At 37.3% G+C, this 15541-nt stretch overlaps 1 protein-coding gene across 1 annotated transcript; it reads left to right on the top strand.

Annotated features, from left to right (window-relative positions):
- Positions 1 to 435: 435 nt before the first annotated feature.
- LOC140244926 (glutathione reductase, mitochondrial-like) lies at positions 436 to 14122 on the top strand. The gene is made up of 11 exons (XM_072324535.1): positions 436 to 840; positions 1855 to 1970; positions 3782 to 3984; positions 5032 to 5086; positions 5720 to 5819; positions 6452 to 6538; positions 9382 to 9516; positions 11381 to 11492; positions 12222 to 12353; positions 12780 to 12913; positions 13563 to 14122. The coding sequence occupies exons 1-11, from the start codon at positions 646 to 648 to the stop codon at positions 13710 to 13712; spliced, it is 1419 nt and encodes a 472-aa protein (XP_072180636.1). The 5' UTR covers positions 436 to 645; the 3' UTR covers positions 13713 to 14122.
- Positions 14123 to 15541: the final 1419 nt, after the last annotated feature.

The raw sequence follows: 15541 nt of genomic DNA, 5'->3' as shown, positions 1-15541 counted from the left end.
ACAATTGGGGACTAGGGGCTACTGAGTATTAATAGTATTTTTATCGGGCAACCAGCTGGTAGGACAAGCTTTTTTGTCTTCATTTTTTTTTTTTTTTTTTGGGGGGGGGGCAATCTTTGTTGTGATTTTTTTTTTTTCACAAGTTCCTGTCTGTCTGTCTGTCCTCGTACGAGCAGCCCCGCCCCCACTTACGGGTAACTGTACTAGTAGGGCCTAAGTAGTATCCCAGTCTCCAGGGAGGTGGACGGGGGGACTCCTTGATCTAAAATTTTTATACCAGTCCAGACCACGCCTACCCGATCGGCCTGACAAAAACGTACATGTACTGTAACTGTGTAGTATGCAGCTTGTAGGTGTAGTAGAAGCGCTCGTACCTCGGCCACAAGTTCAGTGGAACATGACTTGCGGAATTGCCGACCCCTGGCCCCGTACATACGAGTAAAAAAAGTGCCTGTGTATACAGTAGCTAGTACTCTTCAAATCCCGGTACAATAGCCGGCCTTTGTTCCGAGCAGCTTCAGGTATTCAGGCTTTTCATCAGGCGATTGGGCCCTGGTGCTGAGTCGAGAGCACCTTTTTATTGAATAGAAAAACGACAAAACTGCGCTGTGTCATCGACATCGTATGTGTCGGAGAGACTCGTAGATGTTAGTACGGTTGCGACAGCTCCAACGGAGTCTCCGCCAGTTCTCCACGGCTACGATGGCTGCTCAAGAGGTGAAGACATACGACTACCTGGTCCTCGGGGGAGGTTCCGGCGGTATCGCCAGTGCCAGGCGTGCAACTGAGTTCGGGGTTACGGCTGCTGTGATTGAGTACAAGCGACTCGGAGGGACATGTGTAAGCCAATTAAATCATTAGAACCTATATAATCTAATATGATTATATGAAGGCCGACTGTAAAATAATTACTGAGACGGCTGAGTTAGTATCCGCACAAATGAACAAGAGAAAAGACGATGAAAACATGCATGCACGAGTGAATAAGAAAACAAAAACTGCTCTTTCAATTTTTAAAGCTTCCTAGTATCAACAAATGACCAAGAACACGAAGCTTACAAAGCCAGGGGTTGCACTACTTGTGTATGTTTGGGACTAAGTGGTGGACAGTTCTGCATGCGGATGCTAGGTAAGAGCTAAGGAAAGAACGAAACAATTTAAAGAGTCTAGATAGAATTTACTGACATACTGTTCTACAAAGGCTTGAGTCTGTGAGACATGTTGCTTCCGCTGGTGTATGTATGGAACTGATGTTATGAAAGCTGGGACGATCGAAGGAGATAAAAGATTCTATATTTAGGAAGAACAGTGGATTTATGTGCAAGGAGGCATTTTTTTGTTCAAAATATTAAATGTCCCATCTCAGCTGACTCAAAAAACGAAGATGATGTTGTTATTTTGCTTACACATTCACCTTTTTTATTGTACATACAACTTTTTCACTGTCATCTACTCTTACTTCTTACAGTACACTGTCACTTTATGTCACACACCCATACCAGTTTAGCTTTGTGGAGAAGCAGCTGCTATAATTTAACCGCACCAGTGACCCCAACACGTACAGGTTGTATGTGTACTAGTTAGAGCGTCCCGCGCTGGGGTTGCTACTGGGATTATATCTTCAAGGTTCAAGGTAGTCCCACGTAACAAAAATATGTGTAGCTGCTTTCTGGATTTGTTTACACACTCTGTAGTATGGTCTAGAAGAGTAGTAGACTCACATATTTGCTACAACATGCATTTCCCATAGACGCTTGCCCGAGTATACTCGGGACTCATCCTCAACAGGTTTATATAACTAGCATTTAATTATCTTGTCATCTGGTGATCAAACTTTCTTTATGTTTCACTCAGGTCAATGTGGGGTGCGTTCCCAAGAAGGTCATGTTCAATACAGCCATGCACATGGAGATGATCCATGACCACAAGGACTACGGCTTTGACGTCGACTTCAAAGGGTTTGACTGGGGGTAAGGATAATGGTACAGCTGTATTCATGTCCACCAGTTGCAGAAATGTGGTAGTGATGTTTAACCCATTGAGAACAGACTGATTTTGCTCTAACATGTATTTCCCATAGACACCTGCCCGAGTATTCCAGGGGCTCGTCTTCAATGGGTTAACCCTAATCAGGCTGGGGGGGGGGGGGCGGAATCAGCCCCCCCTCGACGTTTCGCGCAATATCTTCGCAACGCGATAAGCTCCCGCCGCGATGTTTCATGACTTTTTTCTTTCAAGTATCGCGCAACTTTTGAGACCCAAATTGTTGCGCCCGCGCGTACCGTTTTGACGCGACGCCCGTTTGAAAAAAATTTGTCAACCCCAAAATTGCTCCAAAACGTGATTTTGTGTACAAATCCAATGCAAATTGTGTTTTTTCAATTAATTCACATAAAAATTCATATCTTCACTTAGAATGGCCGAAATTAATTTATTTTAGCATAATAATGCTTTGAAAAATGTCTGTGACGAATTTTGGCCAAAAAACAAACAAAAACAAAAGGTCAAAAAACAAGGAAATACATAAGAAATTCAAAAAACAATAAAATACATAAGAAATTAATTTCGATACAGATTTTTTTTATCCTATGTCTCAGAAGAATGACACAAGAAACATTTCTAAAAAGAAATTAGCTTAATTGGAGCATAAATAAGTGATTTAGAGCCAAAAACTGATTTTATGCATAAATTACAATAATTAATTGATATAAAATATAAGAAAAATTTTTCGGAGAAAGCAACCATACATTTTGATAGAATACGTCGCGGGCGTCGCGTGTGCTGATTTTCGGCACGATCGCGCGTACCGCGCGAGATCCCCCCCCCCCCCCCCCCCCCCCCCCAGATATAGCATAGCCAAAAAAGCCCAGCCTGATTAGGGTTAATCTCCATGCAAATAAAGCTAGGAGTTAAATTTTGTCAAAATGAGACAGTGCTGCGTTGGATTTTTCACTCATCTTGCTAAATGTACAGTACATTGTATATGCACACGGATACAGTTTGGCATGACCTTGCGTTCCCAGAGATTATAACCATCAAAAGTGTGAGTAATTGTATCATATTTTGCTTTTAGACTGTGTCAGGTATAAACTTGACAATAGGAGCACCATATGACAAGATTGATAGGATTTCAAACATTATCTTTAAATTCATCTGTAGTCATTCTTTACCTCATATTCTGAATTAGAATAATCTGATGAGACTTCAAGTATCAATACAAAGGTGAAATTCCTCAGCAAGTTGCACATTGACAGTTCTGAGGAAATTATCAGAGGATATGTTGTGTGAATAGCTTGATGAATTTAGAGTTTTTAAGTGTTTCCCAATGTCCCTGAATTACCATGTATTAAATACAAGGTACTTTATTGTCAGTTAGAATAATTACAGAAATTTGCCCTCCACTGGCAAAAAACAAAAATAAAAATGAATTAAAAAAAAAAAAAACACATGTAACTTACATTGTACATAATTATACATCGTATATCTAACAAACTGACAAAAACATTGTACAAACATTCACAATTTCATGACTTGATTATAATCTTTGAGTCTGTACATGGCTCTGTACACTCGTGCAGGTTTTTTTTTGTGTGTGTGTGTGTTTTTATTTTTCTTATGATTATGACATCTTACTGACAACACCCGATGAAAAAATTACTAGAACTTGAGGGAGTTTGGTATTGGACTTCACAGATTTTGTGGAGAATACGGAGTTATCCTATTTTTAAAGAATAAAGGTGTAATCTTCTTAACATTAACAAGGAGTCAACTTTCTTCACAGTGTTATCAAGACCAAACGTGATGCGTATGTCAAACGCCTGAATGGTATCTATGAGGCAAATCTTGGTAAGGCCAAAGTGGATTACATCAATGGCTTTGGCAAGTTTACCCCCGATGGCTGTGTGGAGGTTAATGGCCAAAAGTTCAAAGGTCGACACACCATGATTGCCGTTGGTGGAGAACCTACCTTTCCAGATGTGCCAGGTAATTATTTCTTCCAGTTCATCACTGATGATGTTGAAAGCAAAGTTGATTAATAGAATTATATTTTGCACAACAATAAGCAGACATTCATTCATTATTTGATGACACCATGTAACACATGTAACACACAAATTACGCTCTTGTTTGAGGTTTGATTGTTTCAGCCATGTATCAACTAGAAATAATCATTCCTTAGACTAAGTTTACCCAGCTGTACAGCTCATAAGTATGAAATTTCATTCATTTTGTTCCTAACAACATATTTTTTTTTTTTCCGAATGATCCCCATAAGACCACTGATTGAAATCCTGCATTTTTCTTCTTTTTTTTTTTGGTAATAGAAAAACAACCTTTTTTTTTTAGAACAAATTTATAAAACAAAGTAATAACAAATATAAAGGACTGATAAAAATAAGGTTGATAATCATCTGGTCCTATGGAAGTGGTCTTTTATATATAGCAGAACATTTCAACAAAATTACAGTAATAGCAAGAACAATGAAAGGTAAATTTTAGATTATCTTTAAAGGGGAATTCCAGACGATTTTCATAATTTCACATCATGTAGTACATAAATCAACAGCTCCATGTATAGATTTGTGGAATTTATTGTGGTTCTGGAGCAGAGAAACAATACTTTGAAAAACCTTAAACAAATTACACTGAACAAGGATGATGACATAGGAGGTTCACATACAGTATTTCAGAAATGTAGCAGTGTAATTCCATTACAATACAGCTTGCTTGCGAGTTCACCTGTGCATAATCTATGCATGCCTTCTTCTTTTGTGCTGCTTCCTTGAGCCCCAACTCATGCATTCTTATGGTGACTCTGCCATGTCATCGCCCTTGTTCATTGCAATTTGTTATAAATTTCGAAAATATTCTTATTTTTCATCCCCATAATCCTAAATTCTGAAACTCCGTCCTCAGTATAACTAATTTATAGTTGTTCAAATGTAAAAATCTGAAAATCAGCTGGAGGTCTCCTTTAAGTGGTATCATAAGCACTAATGTGTGTAACTTCCCTCTATCTTTCACTTACAGGTGCAGAACATGGTATCAGTAGTGATGGTTTCTTTGAACTCGAAAATCTTCCCAAGTAAGTCTGTGCTCATCCAAGAGTCCTTGCTTTTTCAAACCATCAATATGACACTTTCATCCAGCAAAATGTGAATTTTCAAGTCACTTGTTTTACTTAAAAGCTGCCTGAAACATGTACTGAGTTAATTTGTTTGATTGGTGCTCATTCATTGGTCTCTTGCTATTGAAGTGTTATAAAACATATTACGCAGGAGCAAACATATTACTGCATCAATGACCACAATGTTTCAGACACACCAGGTGATATGACTCATATCACCTGGTGTGTCTGAAATATTGTGGTCATTTATGCAGTAATATGTTTGCTCCTGCGTAATATGTTTTATAACACATCAATAGCAAGAGACCAATGAACCAGGGGATTGAGATGAGATGGAAGTTAGAGATACAGAAAGAGGGAGTGTACTATTCAAATCATTGTGATGATGGTGATGATGGTAATGTTGAAGGGGAGGATGAGGATGAGGAGGAGGATGATGTGGAGAATGAGGAGGAGAATTAGGAGGAGGAGGAGGAGGAATATAAGAAATAAGAAGAGACAAAAATACAAATTTTGTACAGTGGTAGTTCCATGTGAAAAGCTTTGTAATGTGGTAAAATGACACCGTCTGTCTGGTTTCCATGGCAACAGGAAGACTGCTGTGGTAGGAGCAGGCTACATCGCCGTGGAGATGGCAGGCATCCTGAAGGAGCTTGGTAGCGATGTCTCTCTGTTCATCAGAAGAGACCAGGTGAGTTGAAGTCACCTTTGACAGTTTACATTAATCAGCACACCAGTTGGTCACTACATTCCTTTACTGTAACATCAGTGTCTCTGTTCCTTGTTTCTACATTCTTATTCTCATTTTTATACCATAACTTTATTTAGTCCAATTCTAATGAGACCTCCATCCTCTGTCATTCTTTTGTCTGATTATATTCCAACTTGAATGTGATGTGAAGAAGAACTTAGAACCCTCTTGATAGTCCAAGTTGAGTGTTATTGTCTTGTGTACACTAAACATTGAAAAGTGACTCTTTTTGAAGCACTGAATATGCCCCATTTATTGACTGAGGGCATAAAAGAAATAGGTTTGTTCGCTTTTGCTTTTTTCTTTTCTTTTTAGCACGAAAGACAAGGGGAGGGAATTGCATAATGTAGCTGGACAGTAATTATTCTGCTCAAAGAATGATTACTCACACAGGATTTGTTTGAAGTTTGCCATGAGAATGCTAGATTTCTTCAGTATGACTATTATAATGTTGATGTCTGTTACACTCTTGCAAATATAACAAAAAAAAAAAGTTTCTGCACATCAGCAAGCGTTATATGAATTGTAGGGCTGATTGACTGTACCTTTGTAATGTTGTCTCCTTGTTTCAGGCTCTGCGTAACTTTGACTCCATGATAAGTGCCAGTGTAACAGAAAGCATTGAGGAGCAAGGGATCAACCTGGTGAAAAAAAGTTCAGTAAGTAAACTAACTTTTCTTCTTGCTTTGTATGTCTTTTTTTACTTCCGCCACAGGAATTTATGTTTTCTTTGGTGTTTGTTTGTTAGTTTGTCCTTGTGCAAAATAACTCATAAGGTTGTGAACGGATGTGTTTGAAACTTGCAGGGAAGGTTGAGAATGACACAAGGAACAGATGATTAAATTTTGGTGGTGATCCGACAATTTTTTGTGGATTTTATGAAGGATTTTTGATATTTTGGCAGGTAGGGCCAATGATCTTGGGAGTTTAAGCTGCACATTTTATAGGTTTGAATACGCACTAAAGTGTGTGCTCTAGTTTCTGCTAGGGCGAGGCGTGTTGCGCAGCTGAAAGTTTCTGATGTAACAAAAGGCTTCTATCGGGCGATTTTTTTTTTTACATGCGTATGTATGGAAGAACAAGATCGGTGGTGGAAATGAGGTGCTTGGTGGAGGTCTGCGCTCTCAGAAGCACTTCTCTAGTTTTCAATCTTCCAGTTATACCACAGTTTTTGGAACTGTGGAAATTCTCCAGTTATCAACACGATTGTAGTTGTTATTACCAGGAAGAGTTTAGATGATAGAATTTTGCTCACAATCTCACCCTTTGTAGTCAATGCTTTGGTTTTGTTTATCTTTCTTCCACTCAGTTTCAGAACAGGGCAGTTATTTGCCATGTACTACATAAATACTGCAGCTTAGTGCCAGAGAAGTAATTGATGTATGTAAGTGACTCGTGATGGTGTTGTGCAGAAATGAAATGCCATTTCACCTTAGTTTTTGCCCACACAAATTCATTTGATACTGGTGTCAAAAATTAGCGTTTTACCAGCTGAGTTCTGTGCAAAAAGGAAATGGTGATACCACAGTGACTGAAGTGACGTAGAACAATCTTTTATGATTTACACAGAAGGGAGTTACAAGAAATCCGGCAAATTTACTAACTGTCGCTGAATGCAATATTTTTGCCGTATATTTCCTGGGGTTTTATTTTCACAGATTTCTTGGGTCAAGTGCTGTTGGTGAATTTAAAGCACAAGTTCACCTTCATTAACATAAGGATTGAGAGAATGTAGCAATATTAGTAGAACACATCATTGAAAGTTTGAGGAAAATCGGACAATGCGTTCAAAAGTTATGAATTTTTGAAGTTTTTGTGCAGACACCGCTGGATGAGAAGACTACTGTAGTGTATGATGTCACATGCATACAACAATATAAGGAAAATATAAAGAGAATTTCACAAAATTTTATCTTTTGAAAAAAGTACACATTCCCTTGACTCGTTGCTGACGTATGTTATGGGTAATATTATTCCCATTGCCTTTAGAAAGAGGCAAGTCAAGTGCTCTTTTATTATGCGAAAAAAGTAAAAATATGTTGAATTTTCTTTACATTTTCTTTATACTGTTGTACTCATATGACATCACGAGCCTTAGTAGTCTCCTCATCCAGCGGTTCCAACACAAAATTTTTAAAAATTCATAACTTTTGCATCGATTGTCCAATTTTCCTCAAACTTTCAATGATGTGTTCTGCTAATATTGCTGCATTCTCTCAATCCTTATGTTTATGAAGGTGAACTTGTCCTTTAACAACACACACAAAAAAAATTAACTTTGATCTTGACATGAATGCGATGTGCATGTGTACACATGTAGAGGTACTACTACACAGTAGGGCCAATGCAGTTCATGCATAAGATGCAGAATAATGGTGTTCTCCATGATCGCGAATTTAACAAATGACAAAATTCCCGATCCAAGTTCCGAATCACGAAAAAATTTGACATGCTATCAAAAATAAATTACGTATACACGGTATACGTGTAAAGTAGTCAATTCTTCTGGCAATGGGATTTCTATTTCATGAATGCAGCCTTTGAAATTTAACAACGCTCATTTGCCATGCAGTGTTGACCATCTCAATATCAAAGTCCAGCTTTTCAAGCTACAATAATCTCTTTGGCCATCTACCGGAAACTTAATTGTCCACACTGGCCTTGCCTAATGTGGAGATTGCATGTGGTTGGTCATGGGTCTGTAACCTTCAGTCCGAGTCAGCCAATAATTTGTCACCTTGACCTTAGTTAATAAATTTGTGTAGTGATCTATATTGGACTTCTGTTGTCTGTTTTGACGTCATTGTAGAAGCTTCAAAGCAGTTTGCAAGATATCTAAGGTTAATACCTGAACAATTTTACATTTTGCTTTCAGCTTGTCAAATACTGAGCCTAGTCAGAGTTTGCCCATTTATGTCAATTTTCACAGAGGAGATTGATTCTGTGCTATTCTTGAAAGTCAGTTAGTTGCAAAGTAGAAATCAATGTCATATGGGCCCTGTTTAGCATACCTGGCTAAGTGAAGAAGCGTAGTACAGTAATGGTGTGTTCATTAACACTGAGTTTTTATACCTAATTATGATTGAAATATGAAATGAGTGTTGAAATTTATTCTTGTCATTTATGTATTTTTTTTAAACACTGATGAAAATTAGGCAGACAGCTGCTTGTAGCAACAGTGAAATAGTTGTTAAGTTGCCAATTTGCTGCTAATGTTCATTTTATGTTTTTGATATTCATGCATGAACCAGATGCATTTTGAAATATACTAGTGAATGTGTATTCGTTTCAACCAAATCAGCAAAAAACTTTGATACAGCATTTACATGTAAATGACTACTTTCTGCTTTGCTGCTGTTTTCAGTTACTCTGCTGACAGATATTTCATGTTTTGTGGTTACAGACGTCAGACGGTGATAATTTGCTAATTGCTGTAAATTTCCTTTGAACTCCCCAAGGTCGTTGATATTATTTGGAATTGTTCATCTCCATCATTCTATAGCCGGTATCCGTGGTGAAGGAAGCCGATGGAACGCTGACCTACAACACGACGGCTGGGACTTTCTCTGGCTTTGACTGTTTGCTCTGGGCTGTAGGGAGGCATGCACTCACCAAGAATCTGGGTCTGGAACATGTGGTAAGGATTCATTGTAACATTTGCTTGATCATGGAGCATTTAGAGCTACCATAGTATCACTTTTGAATTGCCATCCTTGATTTTGTTATTGTTGTTTATTATCTCATGTATGAGCGCAAAATCATATAGATCCTTGTATAAGAGGTCTTTTTGTGTGATTTCATTCTCAAGGCCCTTTTCCCTTTGATCATAAAGACAGATATACCTGATCAAAATTATAATTTTCTACAGAACTGAAATGAAAATATAAGTATTTTCCAGGATTTTAACATAATTATGAAAATATATAATGAAAAGTATGTTGATTTGAAATTAAGCACAGAGATGCATTGTCAAATATGTATAACAAAAGATAGAGATAAATCTCATGATTTACTTTTATGCCTCCGCCAACGAAGTGGCCGGAGGCATTATGTTTTCGGGTCGTCCGTCCGTCCGTCCGTCCCGTTTTGTTTTTGTCGATATCTCAAGAACCGTGTGGTGGTTTTACATCAAACTTGGTATGAGGGTATATCCTGGGGAGATAATACTGTGTTTGGATTTTAGGGTCACGGGGTCAAAGGTCAAAGGTCACAGGTTATTTTGTGAAAAAAAAAGGTTGAAATTTCATGTTTTTCTCCATATCTCGCAAATGGTTCAAGGTATCTTCATGGAACTTAGTATATATGCATGTACCGATGGGCAGTGATTATCTAGGGAAGTTGGGGGTCATGGGTCAAAGGTCAGGGGGTCAAAGGTCAAGGTCAACTCCTCAGAATATCACTACTTTCCTTATATTTATGCGATGCCTGAAGGATTTTTTTTTTAACTTGATGTATGCATGTGTTACCCAATATGTATTTTGTGGGAAGTTTCTTGCCAAAAGGTCAAAGGTCAAGTGAAAGTGCTAAATTGCACTTTTTCCTCCATATCTCGAAAGTAACTCAAGGTATCATCATGAAACTTACATATTTATGCATGTTCTACCTAACAGTGATTCTCTTTGGAACTGTGAGGTCAAAGGTCAAAGGCCAGGTTTAGATAATACTATTTTACCATTTGATACTGAAATTATACTTTTTCTCAATACCTTGAAAATTACTCAATGCATAAACTTTATAAAAGGGTCAAAAGTCAAGTAAAAATCATCAGTTCCCCAAATACCTGCACTCTGACGTTTTAATCATTCATCCAATTAAACCTAGTTATAGGAAAGTGAACATTCAGCACATTTGTGGCAAACCTGTCATTTCAATATTTTGCCAAATGTGTGAAACTGTCATCACACATTGTCAAGACATTGTACTATAGACCTATTAGGAGAACCATGCATTATGGCGGAGGCATACCAGTTGCCGTAGCGACATTTCTAGTTTCCCATGCTTCTTTCAAATCCTGAAGGCGTGGTAGCACCTGTTGTAATAACTTATTCGCCATTACTACATGCATATTCTTCTTTTTTTAATGAATAAGTGGTACATCTCTAATGACACAGAAATACAAGATTGAAGAGAAAATGAAAATTAAGTTCACAAGTTCCATAGCATCTCCTTTCCACTGTGCACGCATATATACCACAGTGACTGTGGATAACCTTTGATCTTTTCTCCTTTTATGACCTGAAAAAAAAGAAAAATCTTTTCCAATGTTCAACAATCATATTTGAAAAATATGGAATTCTTCAAATAAAGAAGGTCTTGAAAGGACATTGGGATATGTGCAATGGGGTTGTAATTGTCTCAGGTTCTTCCACAAATGCATCAAATTACTGTGGTACTACTCAATGGTATAGTGTAAAGAAATGGGACATGACATATTTATTTTGTTTTTCTTTTTGATTTTGTTAAAATATGAGTTTGTTTTACTTCTCATTTTCATTTGACAGGGTGTTAAAACAGACGCCAAAGGAGACATCATTGTGGATGAATTCCAGAATACGACCACTCCAAACATATATGCCTTGGGTGATGTGTGTGGGAAGGCCCTTCTTACACCAGGTGTGTTTTTGGAAGAAAAAAAAAAAGACAAGAAAGGAAAAGACAAGTTTATTGAACCTAACGTCACTGTAAATTAGGCAGCATCGTGATGTGTTCTTTTGGTCATTCACAGAATATGACACCAAATTTGGGCAAAAAAAAAAGAAAAGAAAAAAAGATTCAGCTTTACATGGCAGTTCTGTTGTTATTACAATGTATAAAATGTTTGTATAACTAAATGCTGTTGTGTAACTTCATTCTGGATTTGATGCGTGTATCCTGCAAAAAAAAAACCAACAAAACAAAACAAAACAAACAAAACACACATTCAATCTTAATTTAAGGAATGACCAAAACTAAATTCCTTTTTATTGTTTTACTAATTTATTGTTTTGGATTAGTTCAAGGGGATATTTCTCCAACTTCTTTGCACTTGAAATGAGCCAGAACCACTTTGACAAGTCATTATCATGTGTTTTGTGAGATTAAAAAAGAGAAAGAAAAGAAAACAGGTCTCTTTTGCAAATGACTTGCAATGTTTTATTCAATGTACGAGGAGAGAGTGTCAGATTTGTCTAGCCATCTCTGTACTGGGGATAAGTACACAGTTCATTAAAACACATGTCATTTTCTTGATTTGGAGATTGAAAATCATACACCTCCAGTGCATCTGTGCAAAGTAGAGATGATCATCTTCACAGGTTGCATGTAACTGATATTTGATTACTTGTCCTCTATTTATTTCAACAGTTGCCATAGCAGCAGGCCGAAGGTTAGCTCACCGGCTGTTTAATAACCAGACAGACTTGAAGCTAGACTACTCCAACATTCCCACCGTCGTGTTCTCGCATCCTCCCATTGGCACTGTTGGCTTGACAGAAGGTAAGAATTTGCTTTTGCCGCCTTTGTAGATCAAATATCAGTGTTTTCCATGGTTGGCTTGACAGAAGAGGTAAGAATTTGCTTTTGCCATCTTTGTAGATGTCTCAAATTTCAAAATGTCAGTGTTTTCCACTGTTGGCTTGACATACATTTGTAGGCCAAAATTTTATCTTCACTTGGTTTATTAGGAATCGAGAAACTTATATCTTCACTTGTACTTTATCAGGTATAGAGAAACTATCTCTTATTTTTAGATCGCTAAATTATTCAAAAAATCTTGGACTAAAGAAGATGATAGAAAGGGAAATATTTGACCAAAACAAAGTTGCTTTTTTTATTGTTTTTTTTTTTTAAATCTTATTGTACATATGACATTGTTCATGTAATCTAACATACTAATATAATTTTTCTTGATCTCTTTTCAAGCGGAGGCCATTGCAAAGTTTGGAGCAGATAATATCAAGGTGTACAAGTCAACCTTTCGAAACCTGTACTTTGCCATGACGGAAAGGGAGCAGAAAACGAGGATGAAACTTGTCTGTGCAGGACCAGAGGAGAAGGTAGGCATCACCTTACATCCATTTTTTTTTTCCTTTTTCCTGTCTCCTGGAACAATGTGTTATGTTTGCAGCCCTTCCTAACTTACAAATCATCCAAATTAGGCCAAGTGGATGTAGTCCACTTTGAATATAGATTTTTTTTTTTTCTTTCTGCAAGCACAGTCATTTCCGTCGAGCTCTTCCCAGAAAACTTTTGATAAGCTCATATTATGTGACGGCAAAAGACAGAATGAATTTAATTACAAGTGAATTGCATTCATTGCTTACCTGCACAGCTGTAATTTTCAAGAAGAAATAAAGGAGCTGGTGCTAAAGATCCAGTGAGTGAAGTCAATATATGTGAATGTACATGTAAACCATAGATACCTAAGTTTTGGAATTTCTTGAATTTAGCTTTAATAGCCCGTTGAGGACGGGCTGATTTCACTACAACACGCAATTCCCTTAGACACTTGCCCGAGTATACTGTACTCGGGACTCGTCCTCAACGTGTTAAAGGAATAGGTCATGGTCAGTACACATGCACACACACACACACACACACACACACACACACACACACATGACCTTTGACACTGTGTGGTATGCATTGCTGATATTGGTCCAGTGACAGGTGAATATAACTCCGCCCTCTCTTCCACTCCCCCAGGTTGTGGGTCTCCACATGCAGGGACTGGCGTGTGATGAGATGCTCCAGGGATTCTCCGTAGCCGTCAAGATGGGGGCCACCAAGGCACAGTTTGACGACACCGTCGCAATCCACCCAACCTCGTCTGAAGAACTTGTAACAATGCGCTAAACAGAACCTACTACCTTATTCATCTCTCGACGTATGCAGTAAAATAATGAACATGTACCCTAATAGCATCATAAATCAGATGCTTAGTCTAACAGAATTGAATACTATATACGTCATATATTTAACAAGTCTAAATTTTTGCGAGTAGGGACTTCCCAACAATTTTGCGAGTGGTTAAAAATCGTGGAGTACTGTACTGAACGGAGCAATGTGTACATGTGCATCACATTCTTATTGGGACCAGAGTCATTATTTTTGCGTGTCTTTAATTTCACAAATAGCACCCGACTCGCAAAATTTGCAAAAATAAAATCCTCGCAAAATATTTGGCGTATACAGTATATCATATGTGAGTCTATTTTCTTAGATGTGATTGTAATTACATTTTACCTCCATCAAGGCTGGATGTTATGTTTCATCCGTGTTGGTTTGTCTGTCTGTTTGCAAAATAACTCAAAAAGTTGCTGACGGATCTGGTTGAAGAGATGATAATGACTCGAGGAACAGATGATTGAATTTTGGTAGTGATCCAAGAATTTTTATGGATTTTGAAGGATTTTAAATGTTTTTGTAGACAGGGTCAATTAACTTCAAGTTGTGCATATTTGAGGTTTGCATACACACTCCAAGTGGTGCTCTGCTCAGGCGAGGCACTGCGGCTGTGTAGCTGGAAGCTGATGACATAAACAAAAGATTTCTTTACACTGTATTGGGAAATTGGGCGATTTGCAGCATGTGTGTATGGATGGAAATGAGCTGCTTGGCAAAGGTTTGCACGCAACAAGTGCTTTTCTAGTTCCCTTTTTTGTACTGCTGTATTTGTACAGTTTTTTGCCAGTGGAATTGACACATTTTCACAATTTCTATGATGCAATTTCAGTGTCATTGCTAATAATGTCATAAAACCGTTACTTCATTTTGTAGTGTCCTTTATTCTTCACCAGTACATCATACATACACCAAGATCTTCCAAATAGACCTCATGAAAGTATTAGAAATACATGTTGTAGCTTTTGCGCTTTTTGCTTAAGATCCATATCCTTGAATTCTGTGTAAGATTTGTTTATATATATATATATATATATATATATATATATATATACATTGTATATATATATATATATACACACACAGTGTACAATGTATGTGTATTGTGCTTAACTTATTCTGTTCAGAAATAGTGAGTGCCTTTATCAGGGACACAGGATAATAAGCCTACATGTGATCTTGAGAGATAATGTGTACAAATTGCAGATATTGCCCCCAAAAAAAGAAGAAATGTTACAGGTATTGTATTAACCCCAGTTACAATAATTCTAAAATACATTATGTATTTAACAAAAATGACTCAAGCATAGATTATATTGGCTAGGAGCCCATTGAAGTGAGTGAATTTTAGGGCTCTGTTTTGTTTTGTGTTATTTACATCTCCTTGTTTGTGCATCTGTGTGCACAGCAAGTGTTGATTAAGGCACAAACTGAAGAAAAGAAATAAAAATCTCTGTAAGCGGACCATCAATGGCTATTAAAGGCATAATTTACCATTGCAGATGAAACAAAAACCCAGCATTAGTGCTTCAAAACACTTCTAAAATGTGAGTTAGGGATAGCAACAACCAATGTACAAATTTGAACTAGTATAAGCGATGTTAAGTATTGTTGAATTTACAAAATTTGAACAATAGTTATAATAAAAATGTTTCCAGACTAAACCATCTACACTGTACAGTTATAGTTTAATGAGAAAAATAGTGATATCTCCTTATATTTTGGGGCTTTCTTGCAAAAATGTTATATGGTAGGATGTTTTGTGATACAACTGACCTACA

The sequence above is a fragment of the Diadema setosum genome, chromosome 21 (genome assembly GCF_964275005.1).
Source record: "Diadema setosum chromosome 21, eeDiaSeto1, whole genome shotgun sequence".
Lineage (NCBI taxonomy): Eukaryota > Metazoa > Echinodermata > Echinoidea > Diadematoida > Diadematidae > Diadema > Diadema setosum.
The sequence above is the reverse complement of the archived record's forward strand: the minus strand, read 5'-3'. Positions and strand labels throughout refer to the sequence as shown.

Bases quoted from the DNA above. Each gene is read 5' to 3' on its own strand.
- LOC140244926 (XM_072324535.1), top strand. From the start codon at position 646: ATGTTAGTACGGTTGCGACAGCTCCAACGGAGTCTCCGCCAGTTCTCC. The intron at 1,971-3,781 runs GTAAGGATAATG...CTTTCTTCACAG, and splicing joins TTCAAAGGGTTTGACTGGGG to TGTTATCAAGACCAAACGTG. The intron at 11,493-12,221 runs GTGTGTTTTTGG...TTATTTCAACAG, and splicing joins GAAGGCCCTTCTTACACCAG to TTGCCATAGCAGCAGGCCGA.